The sequence below is a fragment of the Populus trichocarpa genome, chromosome 1 (assembly GCF_000002775.5).
Source record: "Populus trichocarpa isolate Nisqually-1 chromosome 1, P.trichocarpa_v4.1, whole genome shotgun sequence".
Classification (NCBI taxonomy): domain Eukaryota; kingdom Viridiplantae; phylum Streptophyta; class Magnoliopsida; order Malpighiales; family Salicaceae; genus Populus; species Populus trichocarpa.
Window position 1 is genome coordinate 28,821,485 of NC_037285.2, and position 16,970 is coordinate 28,838,454.

General features: G+C 32.8%; 2 protein-coding genes across 2 annotated transcripts; one reads left to right on the forward strand and one right to left on the reverse strand.

The window, feature by feature from the left end:
- The first annotated feature begins 2,979 nt into the window (after positions 1–2,979).
- Positions 2,980–5,498, forward strand: LOC7463882 (flavonoid 3',5'-hydroxylase 1). Its single transcript, XM_002298428.3, has 2 exons — positions 2,980–3,959; positions 4,616–5,498. Exons 1-2 carry the CDS (start codon positions 3,063–3,065, stop codon positions 5,243–5,245), a joined length of 1,527 nt encoding a protein of 508 aa, XP_002298464.3. The 5' UTR covers positions 2,980–3,062; the 3' UTR covers positions 5,246–5,498.
- Positions 5,499–11,928: 6,430 nt separating this feature from the next.
- Positions 11,929–15,713, reverse strand: LOC7480116 (calcium-dependent protein kinase 17). The gene is made up of 8 exons (XM_024593657.2): positions 14,842–15,713; positions 14,567–14,710; positions 13,558–13,710; positions 13,297–13,412; positions 12,955–13,122; positions 12,682–12,809; positions 12,462–12,561; positions 11,929–12,373 (listed from the first exon to the last, which is right to left on the reverse strand). The coding sequence occupies exons 1-8, from the start codon at positions 15,527–15,529 to the stop codon at positions 12,278–12,280; spliced, it is 1,593 nt and encodes a 530-aa protein (XP_024449425.1). The 5' UTR covers positions 15,530–15,713; the 3' UTR covers positions 11,929–12,277.
- Between the last annotated feature and the right edge of the window lie 1,257 nt (positions 15,714–16,970).

Consider the following 16,970-nt stretch of genomic DNA (forward strand, 5'->3'; position numbering starts at 1 on the left):
AATACTTGTATTTATCCTTCATGCTTGGTAGGCTAAACAGTGGGCAAAGCTTGAAAACATGGATTTTGTTAAATGAAAATGACACCATAATATATATACTAGAATGATAGCATGCAACTTTATGATGTATTACATGAATATAAGTATATATCTGTAAATTTTATGATGCTAAAAAAGCAATTAATATCTAATTGAAAAGAAAAAAAATCATTGCCTGACGAAACACAATAGCAGAAGGATTCTGCTCAAGTATGTGAATAAATACCAGATTTAGCTCCTGATTTGGAAGTATGACCCAAGCAAAATTGATTAAAATTTAATTTTTTTATGTGGTAATATTAAAAATAAATTTTAAAAAATAAAAAATATATTTTTAAATAAAAAATATTTTTAAAAACGACCATCATCATAATACAATACAAGTGATCACCAGAATCACACGCAAACCATTTCATCGCCGGACCCAAGCCATAATTCCTAACAGTTTACAAGAGCATGGTTGACCAGAGACAAAAATGATCAAGTTTAAGTGACGGGTAGCAACTGATTTTCTTTCTTTCCAAGCAACCAACTGTACTTGAAATTGCATTTCACTCTCGTGGTTACCGAACCAGCCCATTTTTTAATAAAGAATGGAAGAGAGAAATTAAGAGTATCAAATCCACCTGAAATAGGAAAAACAAAAGTAAAAAAGCAGACGATAGCAAGAGCACGGGTGCAAACACCCCTGTTTAATCCCAGAACATGGGAATCTTCTTATTTTTATTTTTTTGATAGATATATTCTCATGTTAAATACATTTTCATTACCAATTAGTCCCAAAACTACATATTGTTATTGTTAAACTAAGTTCGCTGCGGGGAAAGACTATGTTTTTTTACAAAAAAAAATAAAAATAATGTTCACATGCCAAAATGAGATTAAAAAAAATTAAATCGGTCATGATAAATTTGTAACCACGGCAATTAGAACCGAGTTAATTTAAGATATCTCGTCAAACCCGCGATCAAAATCAATTTTATATTTGATTGAAGAGCGAAATTGAAAAGAAAAATCAATTTAGTAAAAGGACGAAAAATCAAAAGAATGAGAGTCACAATTGACATGAAAAATAAAAATAATATTTTTGTTTGAAGGGTGAAATTGAGAAGAATAATAACAGTTATAAAAGGGCCAAGAAAAAAATTAGAAATAAAGACAATGAGAACCAAACTGGAAAACATAATACCATCAATTTGAATTAAATGATGAAATTGAAAACCAGTAAAACTTTTACAAAAGAACTAGGGTAAAAAATTAGAAATTCAATGATGAAATTAAATTTGTTTTTAATTTCATCATTGAATTTCAAAATAGAGAATATATTATTTGGTAAATTAGGTTTCAATGATGAAATTAAAAACAAATTTAACTTTTATAAAAGGGTTAGACAAAAAATTAAAAATATAAAAAATAAGAACTGAATTTGAAATATTAATAATCAAAAGGGTCAAGCTATAATTTTCAAGGGAGGATAGAGAAAAAAAGGGAAAATAGAGGTAAGGTCCACTGGCGACAGATCGGACCACAACCAGATACACACATTGCACTAATATGAAGAGGACATGACGATACTTCTAACAACACAATGTAAGGACATTTATGGACGCCAAGAGGTGTCGCACGTGCCACCCAAATGGTGCAAAGGCCTCCCACGTGCCCTCGGATGCACCATACAAGCATGTTTTTTTTTTTTCCCTTGGACAAGTACCTGTCCTTGAGTTAATTTTATAATTACAACAAACCACTATGAAAAGATCAAGAAGCCCTTAACTTCAAGTTTTAAATTTTTGCTTCTAAGGATATTTTCGTCATTTTACTATATATTTTAATTATTTATTACTTTTTATATATTGTAAAATATTAAATTGTTCCTAAACTAGCATTATAACAATGAAAAAAAAAACATTGTGAAAATATAGAAATATCCTTTGACATCATATTTAATTTTTTTTATTTTTAAGTATATCTTAATCGTTTTACTGTGCAATTAAAAAGAAAAAAACCTATTCATCGATTAATTCAGTAATAACAAAAGAGTCATCTAAAAAGTCACTATTAAGTTTTTTGGTGGAGAAGTAAAAGCTCATTATACTGTTCCAGTAAGTAGTAAGAATAGGTCTGGAGCTATCATTCTTACCTAGGTGGTTTTAGTTTTTTTAATGTATTAAAAAGCAACGTATACTTTCTTTTAGATATCTCTATTTTTAGGGGGGAAAAAGAAGATATGTTTTTAGTTCAAAAAGAAAGAAACATTTAAACTAAGAATTACAGTACCGAGGGAAAGATACACATTCTTTTAGAACAAAGATATACATCTTAAATGCACCTAAAGTTAGTATAAACTACAAGTAATCATCAAATGATTAATTGCTATATATATCAAAAAAATCATTTGATATCTTTTTTTAATTAAGAAAAGAAATCTTTCTCTAGATCAAAAGAAAATAAATATTTAAACTAAGTATTACCCTACCCAAAAAAAAAGATATATTTTTCTAGAACAGAGATGGACAATCATAAATGCGCTCAAAATTGTGTATAAACTACAAATAACCGCATGATTAGTTATTATATATAGACAAATTTATATATCTTCACTTTAAGTACATATCTTTGTTTAGATCAAAAGGAAATAAACATTCAAATTAAGAATTATAATATTGGAGGAAAGATATATATTTTTTCATAGCAAAGATATATTATCTTAATTAATGCACCCAAGGTTGTCTATAAACTTTAAGTAATCAGATGATTAGTTGGCTATATGTATAAAAAAGTTATGTATCTTTTTTCTCTAAGTTAATATCTTGCTAATTAACTTGCGTGATATCTTAAACTCCTCACTTACTGTTGTAATAAATATATATGCATGCGAGGAGTCTATATAAATCCCATATATAACAAGATATATATACCTCTGCCCATGGATAATATCACCCCACTAGTTAATTAGCTGGTGACTGATCCACAGGTCAGGCGACTGTTTAAGCAAGCTCGTGTTTTAGGCACCACCCAGCAGGATGGACGTAGACCCAGTCCTCCCTGGGAAACTTACCTTGGCAGCTCTCTTATTCTTTATCAGCTACCAATTTACTGGCTCTTTCATCAGAAAATTGTTGCATCGATACCCCCCGGGACCTCGAGGTTGGCCGATCATTGGTGCAATTCCCCTCCTAGGAGACATGCCTCATGTCACATTAGCCAAAATGGCCAAGAAGCATGGTCCCGTCATGTACCTGAAAATGGGTACTCGTGACATGGTTGTGGCCTCCAACCCAGATGCAGCCCGAGCCTTCCTCAAAACCCTTGACCTAAATTTCTCAAACCGTCCCATAGATGGAGGTCCAACTCACTTAGCTTATAATGCACAAGACATGGTCTTCGCAGATTACGGACCAAGGTGGAAATTGTTGCGCAAATTAAGTAACCTGCACATGCTAGGTGGTAAAGCTCTAGAGGATTGGGCTCCTGTCCGAGTAACCGAGCTAGGTCACATGCTCCGAGCCATGTGCGAGGCTAGCCGAAAAGGAGATCATGTGGTGGTGCCAGAAATGTTGACCTATGCAATGGCAAATATGATAGGACAAATTATACTTAGTCGTCGTGTGTTTGTTACAAAGGGCTCAGAGTCTAATGAGTTCAAGGATATGGTGGTGGAGCTAATGACAAGCGCGGGGTTTTTCAATATTGGAGATTTTATACCGTCTGTTGCTTGGATGGATTTGCAAGGAATTGAACGTGGGATGAAGAAATTACATAGAAGGTTTGATGTGTTACTGACGAAAATGATTGAGGATCATTCGGCAACCAGTCATGAACGCAAGGGAAAGCCGGATTTTCTTGACGTTCTAATGGCCAACCAAGAAAATTCGGATGGTGCGAGGCTTTGTCTTACCAACATTAAGGCTCTTCTCTTGGTATCTCTCTCTCTCTCTCTCTCTCACACACACACACACACGTGTGTGTGTTTATACAAGATACATCTTGCACATTCATCATGCACAAACATGGACTCAATTCTATGAAAAGACACTAAAAAAAGGGTGAGTTCCAAAAGATGCATGCGGCTGGTTAATTATGTGTGCTTGATATCGTGGAGGAGGGTGTTTTTAAATGTATTTTTTAATAAAATAAATCATTATTTTTACAACCAGTTTCCAAGAATCAACCAGTTGCAATTTGGATCTTGCAACTTTTTACCAATCGAAAAAATAGTAGGTTCTTAATTATCAGTTGTTGTTATTGCAAATATTTAGCAACGGCAACCAGCTGTAGCTTGTAATTTTACCAACTGCACTAAAGCAGCACTTGCACATTCGTTTGCGTGCTCATTAATTACCAGCCGAGGCATTGGTTGCAAATCAATTATAATCTTTTTTAGTTATGATCAGGCAATTTTAATTTTCAATTTTAGCTGGTTAATAAAAAAAATTCAGATGAAAATTCAGATTAAAAAATAATTTATGGTACTCAAATAAAAAAAAATTCAGGATCTAAATCTAGTTTAACCTAGAATTCATAATAGTTTTGAATAATTTTATCTTTCTCTGTTTTTTTTTTTTTTTTTGGCTAGGACTTATTCACAGCTGGTACCGACACCTCCTCGAGCGTAATTGAATGGGCACTTGCCGAGATGTTGAAAAACCAGAGCATCCTTAAAATGGCTCAAGAAGAGATGGATCAAGTCATCGGTCGGAATCGACGGCTAGTTGAATCTGACATACCAAAACTTCCATACCTGCAAGCCGTATGCAAAGAAACATTTCGAAAACACCCATCAACGCCTCTAAACCTCCCCAGGATTGCAGACCAAGCATGTGAAGTGAATGGATATTATATCCCTAAAGGCGCTAGACTCAGTGTTAACATTTGGGCTATAGGGAGGGACCCAGATGTGTGGGATAATCCAGAGGTCTTTACTCCTGAGAGATTCTTTACTGAAAAATATGCAAAAATTAATCCACGGGGAAATGATTTTGAGCTAATTCCGTTTGGAGCAGGGAGAAGAATTTGTGCTGGGGCTAGAATGGGAATTGTGCTGGTGGAGTACATTTTAGGCACGTTGGTGCACTCTTTTGATTGGAAATTGCCGGAGGATGTTGATCTCAACATGGACGAGGTCTTCGGCCTTGCATTGCAGAAGGCTGTCCCTCTCTCCGCTATGGTTAGCCCACGCCTAGAACCTAATGCATATCTTGCCTAAGCTATTGCTTAAAGCTTATTAGCTTAGGCATGTTGCTTTTCGAGGTTTTTGCAAGTTTGCGTGTTTCTCGTATGATGTCTTCAAATTATTTAGTCGTGTGGTAGTTGTTCTGTGTTGTGTGTAGTGGGCTCGGAAAGCCTATGCCGTTTCCTAATTATCTGATGAAATATCGTTTGTTTCAGGTGTCGTGTCGTGTCGTGTATATACTTATATTATGGAATTGAATAAAATTGTCTTATGCGTCTCCTCTGTCTCTCGACTCTCTCCCTCTCGATTTGATTGATTACTTTCATCAATGACATAGTTCGGTTTTCATCACCTAAAAGACATCTTCCATGTATTACTCGAATTATAAAACTTGATTAAACAAAAAGGAACTATTGGATTCTGTATTCTCCAACGGTTAAAAAAAAAAAACAAGAAGAGAAAAGAGAAGAAATGTCATGGCGTAGCTAAAAACAAAAGGATTGTGTTCTTAAAATAAATAAAGAGTTGATTTAAAAGTGTAAAAATATTGTTTTTGAGATATTTATTTATCCTATATAAAAATAACATTTTTAGGGTACAATTAAACTTTCTAAAACTCTAAAAAAATAAGAAGAGAATACAAAGGAAAAAAATACATTTTCTTTTTGTATTTGTGTTCTTTGTGTAGTAACATGTTTATTAAACTTGAAATATTATAATAAATCATTATGTTTATTAATTCTATGACTAACAAATTATATGATTGTTAATGAAACAATTATATTTTAAGTTAAACTAAATAACTATTATTAAGTTTTATTTCAATAGTCACAAGTATCAAAATTAATTACACAAATTAAAAAATTTAATTAAAAAATAAATTGATCTCACTGATATATTAAGTTTCAAGTATCCAAGTGTTAAGTGCATCTTTTAATATTATAAATATCCATATAATAGCATTACGAAGCCAACCAGCAGAGCCCATCCACAATGATTTTCACTTAATTTACAACACAATATAAACCCAAACTTATAAATATTTAGGAGATAGTGTTTCTTTCCAACGTAGGAGAGACATCTTTTCATTCTTTATTCATTTACAAACTACATCAACAATCTCCCACTAGCTTGTAATGAATGTCTTTTCACTTGATAGAATTATTCTTACAATAAGGTATTTTACAATTTAAACTTTCAATTAGCATTATAACTTGAATCTCACTAAAGTTATTGATGTTTGCAGGTTAAACCAAAACTTTTATTGTAAAATCAAATATATTACACACATAACACTATTCAAACTCTTGAACAGGTTTATAAATATTTAACACTACTATAGCCATGTGCTAAAATCTAACAACCCCAAGATTTCCAACAATATATTTTGAAAATTCATGATTCTTTTTCAAAAATTTCAGCAGGGTTTCCTCTAATTTAGCCTATCTCAAGTTATCAACAAAATCAACATCAGTCCCTAATAAACCATTTCCACAATTCAATGTTCTTATCATACTCCAATATATCTCAATCAACAATATTTCACTTCTCTAACATATTAACTCAAAGAATAATTATTTTGCTAAAATGAAGAAAGAATTATCTTAACCATGATACACAAACCATAGATTATAGACTTAGTATACTTCCTTCAATCATATATAATCTTTTAAGTACTGTTTAACACAAATGATATTAACTACATGCTTATATATATATATATATATATATATATATATAATTAGAAAATATTTACACAACAGAGTACAAGTTAAATAAGCTAGTCCATTTAAGTTCGTACATACACAACATTATAATCTTCAAAATATACAGAAATGAATGTTATTATCAACAATTTACATATCCAAAAGATTTACTGGTAATAGAAGTAAACTCTAAAACTACTAGGAGGTGTGATATTGAGATGAACCTGCATAATGATTTAAAAGATAATCATGGTCAATTAGAGCATTTACATTCACACTCTCACACTCACACTATAGTTACTCACAAAAAATTTTACATTTACTATCATCTTCCAAGTACTATTCACAAATCAATAATCTAAAATCTAAACATGTCCATATCATAGAACTTCAGTTCCAAACCAGCACAGCTGGACCACCAGCACTTGTTCCATACCAGCACCAATTCCATACCAGGATAACTGGTCCACCAGCTGCCCATTCACATGGCACCAGTACCGTACCAGGATAGTTGGTCCACTAGCTGCCCATTCACAGGGCACTAGTTCCATACCAGGATATCTAGCTCACAAGTCTTTGATTTTCAGAATAAATTATTGTGGGAAAATCTACCAGCATTCCACATAAAATTTCATTGATCGATGGAAATTTAAATATCTAAAGTTCAGAGAAAGAAAAAAAAATATTCAAGGTATTAAACACCTACCTGATGTTTGCGTCCTGCTAGCTGAACCTGTCTACTAAGTGGTTCCTGTAGCCTCACCCACTCCTACAGGTTCATTTCATTATCAATTATATTCTATTTCAACAAAATCAACTTGTCATCAATTTAATTATTTCATCAACAACATCACCACAAAATCACTTTACTTATTAAACCAGCAAAACAACTCATTGTTAATTTAATTACTTCATCAACACATTACTACATAATTCATTTAATTTTCAACAACAATATCAACTCATCACTAACATAATTTCTTCATCATCAATATTACCACATAACTCATTTAATTATCACTCAACAATATTAACTCATCATTAATAAAATTCCTTCATCATCAATATTACCACATAACTTATTTAATTATCACTCAACAATATTAATTATTTTTTCTTCAATTTCACAAATTGAAACATTACCCATTATTATTTTATTTATTTAAACATTAACTCATCATAATTTCATAGATTAACTCATTCAACCTTACAACTCATACCACAATTATACACTAATACAATTGAATAAAATCTTAACATACTAAATATATCAATTTAATTGAGAGGGAAAGATTTGTTACCTTTTAATTCAAATAAATAAGAGATGGAAAGCTTGAAATTACCACACAAATTTCTTTCCTCCTTCCCCCCTTTATTTTCCTCTCAATGCCTCCCCTCTTTAATAAAAAAATCCTTTGTTCCCCTTTTAAGATTTTCTTGTTCAAACCCTTCCCAATAAACTTTAATCACTAGTTCTATCTTCTTTCTTTCTTTTTTTGTGAATTTATTTTGGATGAACTTTGATAAATTTCACTCAATTCTTCTCCATCTCAAGCCCTAACATGGCCAGCCACATGCTCCTTATATTTCACTCCCCACTTGTTTATATATTGACAAGTCCCCCCCTTTTCATTTAAGTACTTTCTTGTTTTGTTTTAAAATCATTTGGTTTAAAAGTTTGACTTATTCAATTTAATCATTGTCCCACATTCACCTTATTAGATAATAATTTCCACTCGATTAACTTCTATATATATATATATATATTTAATTATTTGCCCCCTTTTTTTTTTGTAAATCAAAATACAGGAATTTACCCTGGAGTTACATAAAATCTCATTGTCATGAATATTTACAAGAGAAAACCTTAACTCTTGTCAAATACAACATCACTTCTATATTCATATAGGTGGAATTATACATGTCTCTATTATATTAGACACAAACTTTAAATTCCATTAAGAACATACACGTATCCTTCTTTACGTAATATAACACACTTAATACTATTTGAATAGGGTCCAAAATCAATTATCAGTGTCCAACATACACTAAATAGTAACTTATTATTACCCATTAAACCTATAGATAATCTTATTGGTAATTCAAAGGTGGGTTCCTATTATCGATATATTTAATAACGAGTTTCAACCTCATTCCACTAGTTGTTTTCCTTACCATGTCTCTGTATAGTTCTTTTATCAATGGATTTGCTAAATAATTCACAAACTTCACATGGACAATGGTGATTACCCCATCTGTAATCAACTTTTGAATATATCAATGTTGGCTGCTTATATGTCTTGACTTACCACTGTAAATGTTACTGTAAGCGTTGCTTCACTATCGCAGTATAAAGAAATAATTAATATAGATTATGGTCACAACTTAATATCTAACAACATATTTCTTAGTCATTATGCTTCTTTACCTGTAATAGCCATAACAATAAATTCAAATTCCATGGTAGAATGAGATATGCATGTTTGTTTCTTAGATGCTCGAGATATTGCGTCTCCTTCAAGTGAGAAAATTCATCATGATGTGGACTTATTATAACTCGAACTAGTTGTCCAATTTGCATCACAATATCCCCCAACATAGCTAGAAAATTAGAATAAAACAAGCCCAAATCGATCGTTATTTTTAGATAACCAAAGACACTTTCAATAGCCTTTCAATGATCCTTATTCAACATACTTGTATATCTTGATAACTTGTATATAACAAAAGCTATATCTAGTATTGTACAATGCATAACATACATAAAACTTCTAATGGAACTAACATATTCTAGTTGTGCTACTGTTTTATCACAATAATCATTTAACTTAATACTAGAGTCAAATGGGGTATTAGCCTCATTTATATTGAGATGCTTAAACTTATCAAGTATTTTGTAAGAATATAACAACTACTATGTTTCTTAAATTTTATACCTAAAAGTGTATTCACTTCACAAAGATCTTTTATTTTAAAGATAAAAGTGAGATACCTTTTGATTTCAACTATTTCATTCATATTGATGCTAAATATTAACATGTCATCTACATAAAGATAAATAATTACACCAAAATCTTTTTTAAATTTGGAATTTATAAACTTATCAGCACCATTGTTTGATGGTTTTCATCACAATGGTGTCGATATTTGATATTTGTGACTGTAAGGATAAAAAATTGAATAACAACTATTCAGTTTAACTTAAAATATAATTATTTCATTAATAGTCATATAATTTCATTAAAAGTCATAATATTAACAAACATAATGTTTCAAGTCTAACAAACATGTTACTGCACAGAAAACACATATAAAAAAAACTAACGTATTTTATTTACTTTGTCTTCTATTCTAATTCTTTTAGAGGTTTAAAGGGTTTAGTTGTATCATGGAGGTGTTGTTTCTCTATGGGATAAATAAATACCTTAAAGACAATGTTTTCACGCCTTTAATCCAACTCAATCCAACTCTTTATCAATTTCCATATTAAACAGTTTCTTTACAAATGTCATGGCGTAGCTAAAAAGAAAAGGATTGTATTCTCAAAAGAAAAAAAAGAAAAAGATGGCCATGAGCTCTCACAGTTGTGGGGACGGAACCAGGTCATAGTTTAAAGGGGGCTAGGACAACCCCAGAGTTTAAAAAATATTTCATTTAGTCTTGAAAGTTCTTAAGGTAGTGTTTAGCATTGTAATAACGGTTGCTTTTGAAAATGTTTTTCACTTAAAAATGTTTCAAAATATTTTTTTATTTTTTAAAATTTATTTTGACATCGCTTTATCAAAACAATCCAAAAACACAAAAAAAAATATTTTAAAGCAAAAAAAATAAATTTTTTTCAAAAGTGCGATTTGATCACAAAAACAAACATTACCTAAATTGTGTTAAAAATGATGGGTCCCCTCCAACATACATGGAATGCACACACAACCTCAACCTATGAATGTTTGATCATGCTAAGTGTTGCTATCGTTTCTCATTTAAGCCCTGTTTAGAGCTGTGTTTGCACTAGAGTTTCAACAAATTTTGAGCTTTTTTGCTTCAAAATAATTTTTTTTTTGTGTTTCTGAATGGTTTTGATATATTGATGTCAAAAAGTAATTTTTTTAAAAAAATTATTATCTTAATACATTTTCAAGTAAAAAATATTTTCAAGAACTATCTCTACCACACTCTGAAACATGCCTTTAATAGATTGAGGATACGATGTTGTTGATTCACTGTGAGTTAACAAGGGATACAACTTTTTTATGTGCTTTAAAATTATACATGCATGCATAAGGATTGTAGAACCACTTCCATAAATATATATCAATCAACTTCATTAATATTCAGAATCACTAAAATCACGATGGTAGAATAATACACTACTCAAACTACAAGAGTTGTCGAGTTTTACTGTAAAGAATGAACAATAATGGTCTCTGAATTTGTGCTAATTGATTATATTGATTTTTATCATTTATGTTTTTTATCCATCTTCGTTGGAGATAAAAGGTCTCACTTAAATTTTGAAATTTATTCAAATCCAAATAAAAATAATTTTTTACCTCACTCCATTCAAATCAGAGCGGACAAATATTGGGAGACCACTACACCCTCGCTAGTCATTTCAGTGGAGATTGATCCAATAATAAACAAGTCCCAACCACTCCATGCATGGAAAAAGCCCTCCAAGCATAGCTATTAAAATCTCAGCAGTTTTGGGTGAGTGTACGAGAGTACAGTAATAATTATTTTTAAAAATATATTAAAATTTTTATTTTTATTTTTTAAAAATTATTTTTAATATTAGTACATCAAAACGATATGAAAATATATAAAAATTAATTTAAAATAAAAAAGATTAAAAAAATTATTTAAAAAAAAACACTTTTAAAACTAATATATATATATATATATATATATATATATATATATATATATATATATATATATATATGCTATAAAAGAATTTAATGGTAAGGAGAAAATGGAAAACATAAATGCTACCGAAAGGACAATGAGTACCCCTAAAAACAACATCAAATTCGTAGTTAGCAAGTGCATAGCAATCACACAGTCACTGGATATATTCCTAAACTGGACAAGAATTAATACAATATGAAAAAAAAAAAAATCGCACCCTTTACTTCCCTAAAGATCAGTAATTAAACAATGGCTCATTTTTAGAAATGGGACAGACAATATTTCCCACACCTCATTCCCGACCAAACAGTGTACGTTCTGTAGCATCCACAATGACCTGCCACATTTCTCCTGGCAGCTTCTGCATATCCTACAGCTTTCCCTCCCACTAAAAGGAAACAAAGATAAATAGTCATTCTATTTTCCCTGCCATCCACCCCCTACAAACTCAAACAAATACATCATCACGCCGTTTCTTGGGATTGGCTTCAGGGTTTCCTTTTCTCATCATTGCCACAAATTCATCGTAGTTGATCCGGCCATCCTGAGAAAGAATCCAGGATTTTGTCACCACAAAATGAAAATGCAACACAAGACTAAAGTTATTGGTTTCTTTTTAATTTGGTGCTTACATTATCTGCATCCACTTCAGAAATAATTTCCTTTATGTCCCTTCCATCATGCATGCCAAAGTCGCGCAGAGCTTGCTCTAGCTCTTCAGTTGTAATGTACCTACATACATGCATGTATAGGTATTATATATAAAAATGAACATTTATCTTAGATTACTAAGGCTACAAAACTGATGTAAAAATTAATGAAGCAAATTTTATATTTTGTTACTGTTATTACCCGCTGTTATCTTTATCAAAATGTTGGAAGGCAGTGTAAAGAAGTTCTTCTCTATCCATTCTGTTCATATGCATTGTTGCTGTGATGAATTCGTCATAGTCTATTATCCCATTGCCATCTGCATCAGCCTGTTTAATTATGGAGGAATATAGAAAAAAACAGATAACATGAGCAGAGTCTGATGAAAGAGAAAAGAATTCAGAAATTTGCAGGACTTTATCTTAGTAGAAGTGGTATTTTGATCCTTCTGCATCAGGTTGGAATGGAACTTACAGCTTCCATCAGTTGTTTAGCTTCATATTCAGACAACTTTGTCCCCTGCTTGGCAAGTCCTTGTTTCAGCTCTTCAAGTGTTATAGTACCACTGTTGTCGGTGTCCATGCCCTTAAACATTTCCTTCAATCCCATGATTTCTTCCTCTGATAGACAGCCAGCAATGACCTAATCCCATTTTGTGAAGAGGGAAAGATAAGCGCTAGTTCATGCAATACCGAGTATTATTCACTGCACTAAATTACTATAAATGAACTATTTGAACACTAATATGAAATAAAAGAAATCATTCAATTTGATCACATGTTTAATTTCTTTCAAAATGGTGAAGTTTTTTAGTACCCTTAGAGCAACTTTCTTGAAGTTATTCATTGCTTTGAATTGTTTGAGCCTACTCAACACTGCATTGTCAAGAGGAGTATCAGGAGCTTCTCCATCCTCCTTAATCCATGGATGACCTAATGAAAAACAAACACACTGTATCATAATCTAATTCAATAGTTGCTGATGGGTGATGTATATCCACACATCATTACAAACCGAATGTCTTGTGAAATTATTACTGCATATAATTTGAAGATGGTAGAGCTAAAGCGTACTTACCGAGAACCTGGATGGCTGTCATCCTTTGCTTGGGGTCTGAAGTTAACATCTTCCGAACAAGATCTTTTGCTTGAGGTGAAATTGAAGGCCAGGGATCACTAGTAAAATCAATATGGCCACGTAGGATTGCATTGAATATCCCGTGTTCCGATTCTGACAAATTAACCAATAATTTTTTTCTTAGCATAAAAAATCTTATAACGATGAATCCAGGTAAAAAAAGACAAAAACAATTTCTAAAATAAATCTAAAGAAATTGTCTTAAAAAAAACTTAAAAAACATCAAAGGAAATAGGCTCGATTGCTCTTTATATGGGCGCTATGTAGTATATTGGGCATATGCTCAACTGATGTTGGGCATGCACCTCAACGTCCTTGTAGGCTTGGCCTATCATGTCCAAACCTAGTGTATTTGAATTCAGACAGCATGTCTAAATCTACTTTAACCTCTAATGGGCTCAAACACCTTACCCGAGCTCAACACTGACTAGGGAATTTTTTACGAACATTACGCAAGTCCCTTAGTATTTTATAATGATTCAATACATATTATTTTGAGTAGAATACAACTTAAAATATCGCAAAAGTAAAATTACATTCCAGACCCTCCTTTTCACAAAAAGACAGGACTCATGGGTTATAAATACACCAAAAAACCTTCAGAACAAAGGTCCACAATCTCTTCATTTTCTATTGCATATATATTTTTAGAGCATCTCTCTCTATAATATTATTGCATTTTCTCTCTATAAAGTTATTTACTTTATAATTGGAAAATCTCCACCTCCACAAAAAAAATCTTTTACATGTATTAAATACAAATTATATTGACCTATCAAGCACTAAGTATAAGCTATTAATTATCTTTGTTATAAAAAGAATGAATAAAATTGTTTGGATAAATTGATTATACAACTAGGGATCCTTATTCCTAGCCTATTTGAATTTTTTAAAAACATCTTAGGATGATATCCATGATTAAAAGCGAAAAACGAAAAGCATGATTTACCTGCCCAAAAAGGAGGAACACCACTTAGAAGAATAAACAACATGACCCCAACACTCCATACATCAGCTTCTGGCCCATACCTTCTCTTCAAGACTTCAGGTGCAATGTAATATGCACTTCCAACAATGTCTTTGAATACTTCTCCTGCTAGAAAGAAAAAAACCGTTGTTATTACATGCAGCAATGACATGCTTGCTTTTATCTCATGCCTTCCTTCATGGTTGGATACACGATAAAATGAGGGGAAAAAAAGGTAAAATGAAGAGGATTGCAACCTGACTTGTAGAACACAGAAAGGCCAAAATCAGTAGCCTTGAGTGGGGAGTTCTCTTGTTTGTTGAGCAGAAGGAAATTTTCTGGCTTGAGATCCCTATGGATAACTCCCATAGAATGGCAGGTGTGGATAATTTGAACAATGGTCCTAAGCAAAGAGGCTGCAGCACGCTCTGTATAATGACCTTTGGCAATAATGCGATCAAAGAGCTCTCCTCCAGCACATAACTCCATCACCAAATGAACCGAATGTTTATCCTCATAGGCTCCCTTGAGTTCCACAATATTAGGCTGGCCCGTTAAATGGTGCATAATCTGAACCTCCCTCCTAACATCCTCCACATCCTCTTTATTAACAAGCTTTCTCTTGGCTATTGTTTTGCACGCGAATTGCTCGCCTGTAACCTTGTTAGTGCACAAATGTGTGATACCGAATTGTCCCCTACCAAGTTCTTTTCCAATGCTGTAAATGGATTTTACATCTTCCATCGGACGGCCTAAGACAGGTCCAATAGGGGCAACCTTGGCAGGCTTAGGTGAAGCTCCTGGAGGGGGTGAAGGTGGAGCAGTCCTAGGTGGGGTGGTGGAGGGAGCATCTGTCCGAACATTGGTGGGATTAGCACCCTCGGTGTTTTCTTCCTTATTAGTTGAGGCATCCTGGGCACCACCTCTGGAGCAACAGTTGCCCATTGTGGAAGGGAAACAAATAATGAGCGGTGGCAATGGTGGTGCTGGTGATGGATTAAGGAGAGAGTTCCTTAATCTTTTTGATGGTGGAAAGGAGAGATGAGATAATTAGAAAGATTCATAAAAATGTAAGGGGGGAAAAGAGTGGAAACAGGTTGGATTTCGGTGCAAGGACTGAATGAGGATCGACAGTGAGGGATTTTAGGGTATGGCGTGTGCAAAGTGTGTTGGATGAGTCTATATTTGGTTTGTGTTTTGGAATTAGTGGGAAACAAATATTTCAAGACCAAGGCTGGCTGAGAGAATTTCCCGGAAAAATTAAATGACCGTTTAAATTTAAGGCAGTAATCCCTATTGGAAAGATATTAATAGACTACGTTGGCACTGCAGCTAAATGCTCAGGCAGAGACACCTCCATACTTACCCACGATGCATGACAGTAGATTGTTGGATCTTTTTATGTGCCGAGAGATTGCCAACTTATCAGCTGTTCTTCGCTGTGCTGTCACGGGCATTTCAAGGATTGCCCCAGCCTCGTACAAAGAAGAACACTTCTTTGACAGATTATTTTCACTAGGGTCATATGCAACATAAAAACCAGATTGTTTTTCTTCAACTAAACATGATTCTTCGTTCAATATGGATTGCCGTAGAATCTTTGATCCACGCAATACTTGAAAACAATTGCTCCTTGAATATTTACCCAAAGAATAATAACAATATTTTGAATACCAAATACAAACGTTGTAAAACCATGAATGGATAAAAATATAAAATAAATTGAAAGGCATCTCAGTCATCTGCAATACTTAATATCAGAAGGAAAAAAAATGGCTGCTAAAGTAGGAGAGCAAAATGCTAAAAAATAAAATAAAAATCATGCACTTCATCATGTTCTCGAACATCAATCAATTGAGCTTCTTCGACAAACGTAGGATCTTGCTTTTTTACATGAAGTTTGTCTGCTTGGATTTCTCCAAGTAGACTGGTAACATAAACTACAGATTGAAATCAAACAAATTCGTGGAAAAGTAAGAGCCGGTGCCAGCTCTGCCTTCTCCTTGGTACAGAAACCAAATGAAATAGGATTCTTGGGCATACCCTTTAGAAAGAACTTCCAACAAATGCCACCCAAATTTAGTTTTACATCTTGTGACTTTGTTCAAAGGGACGCTGAAAGCAGCTTCCTCAAATTCTGGCACCTGGGACATTCGAGCATTAATCATCAATATCGTTGGCAAGTGCAGTATCTTGGCGTCTCAAGAGTGAGTAATGCCCATCCATCCACCTACAGTTAAAACTTGTGGAAATTATCATATTCAGTGGGAAGTCATTACTCTCAAAGGCTCCTTTTACTCAAAGACTTGAGATTCATGAATGGCAACTGCTTAAACAAAGAAAACCTCAACTCAAAAGGGTACCGGGACTTGTTCGCCAAATTGCA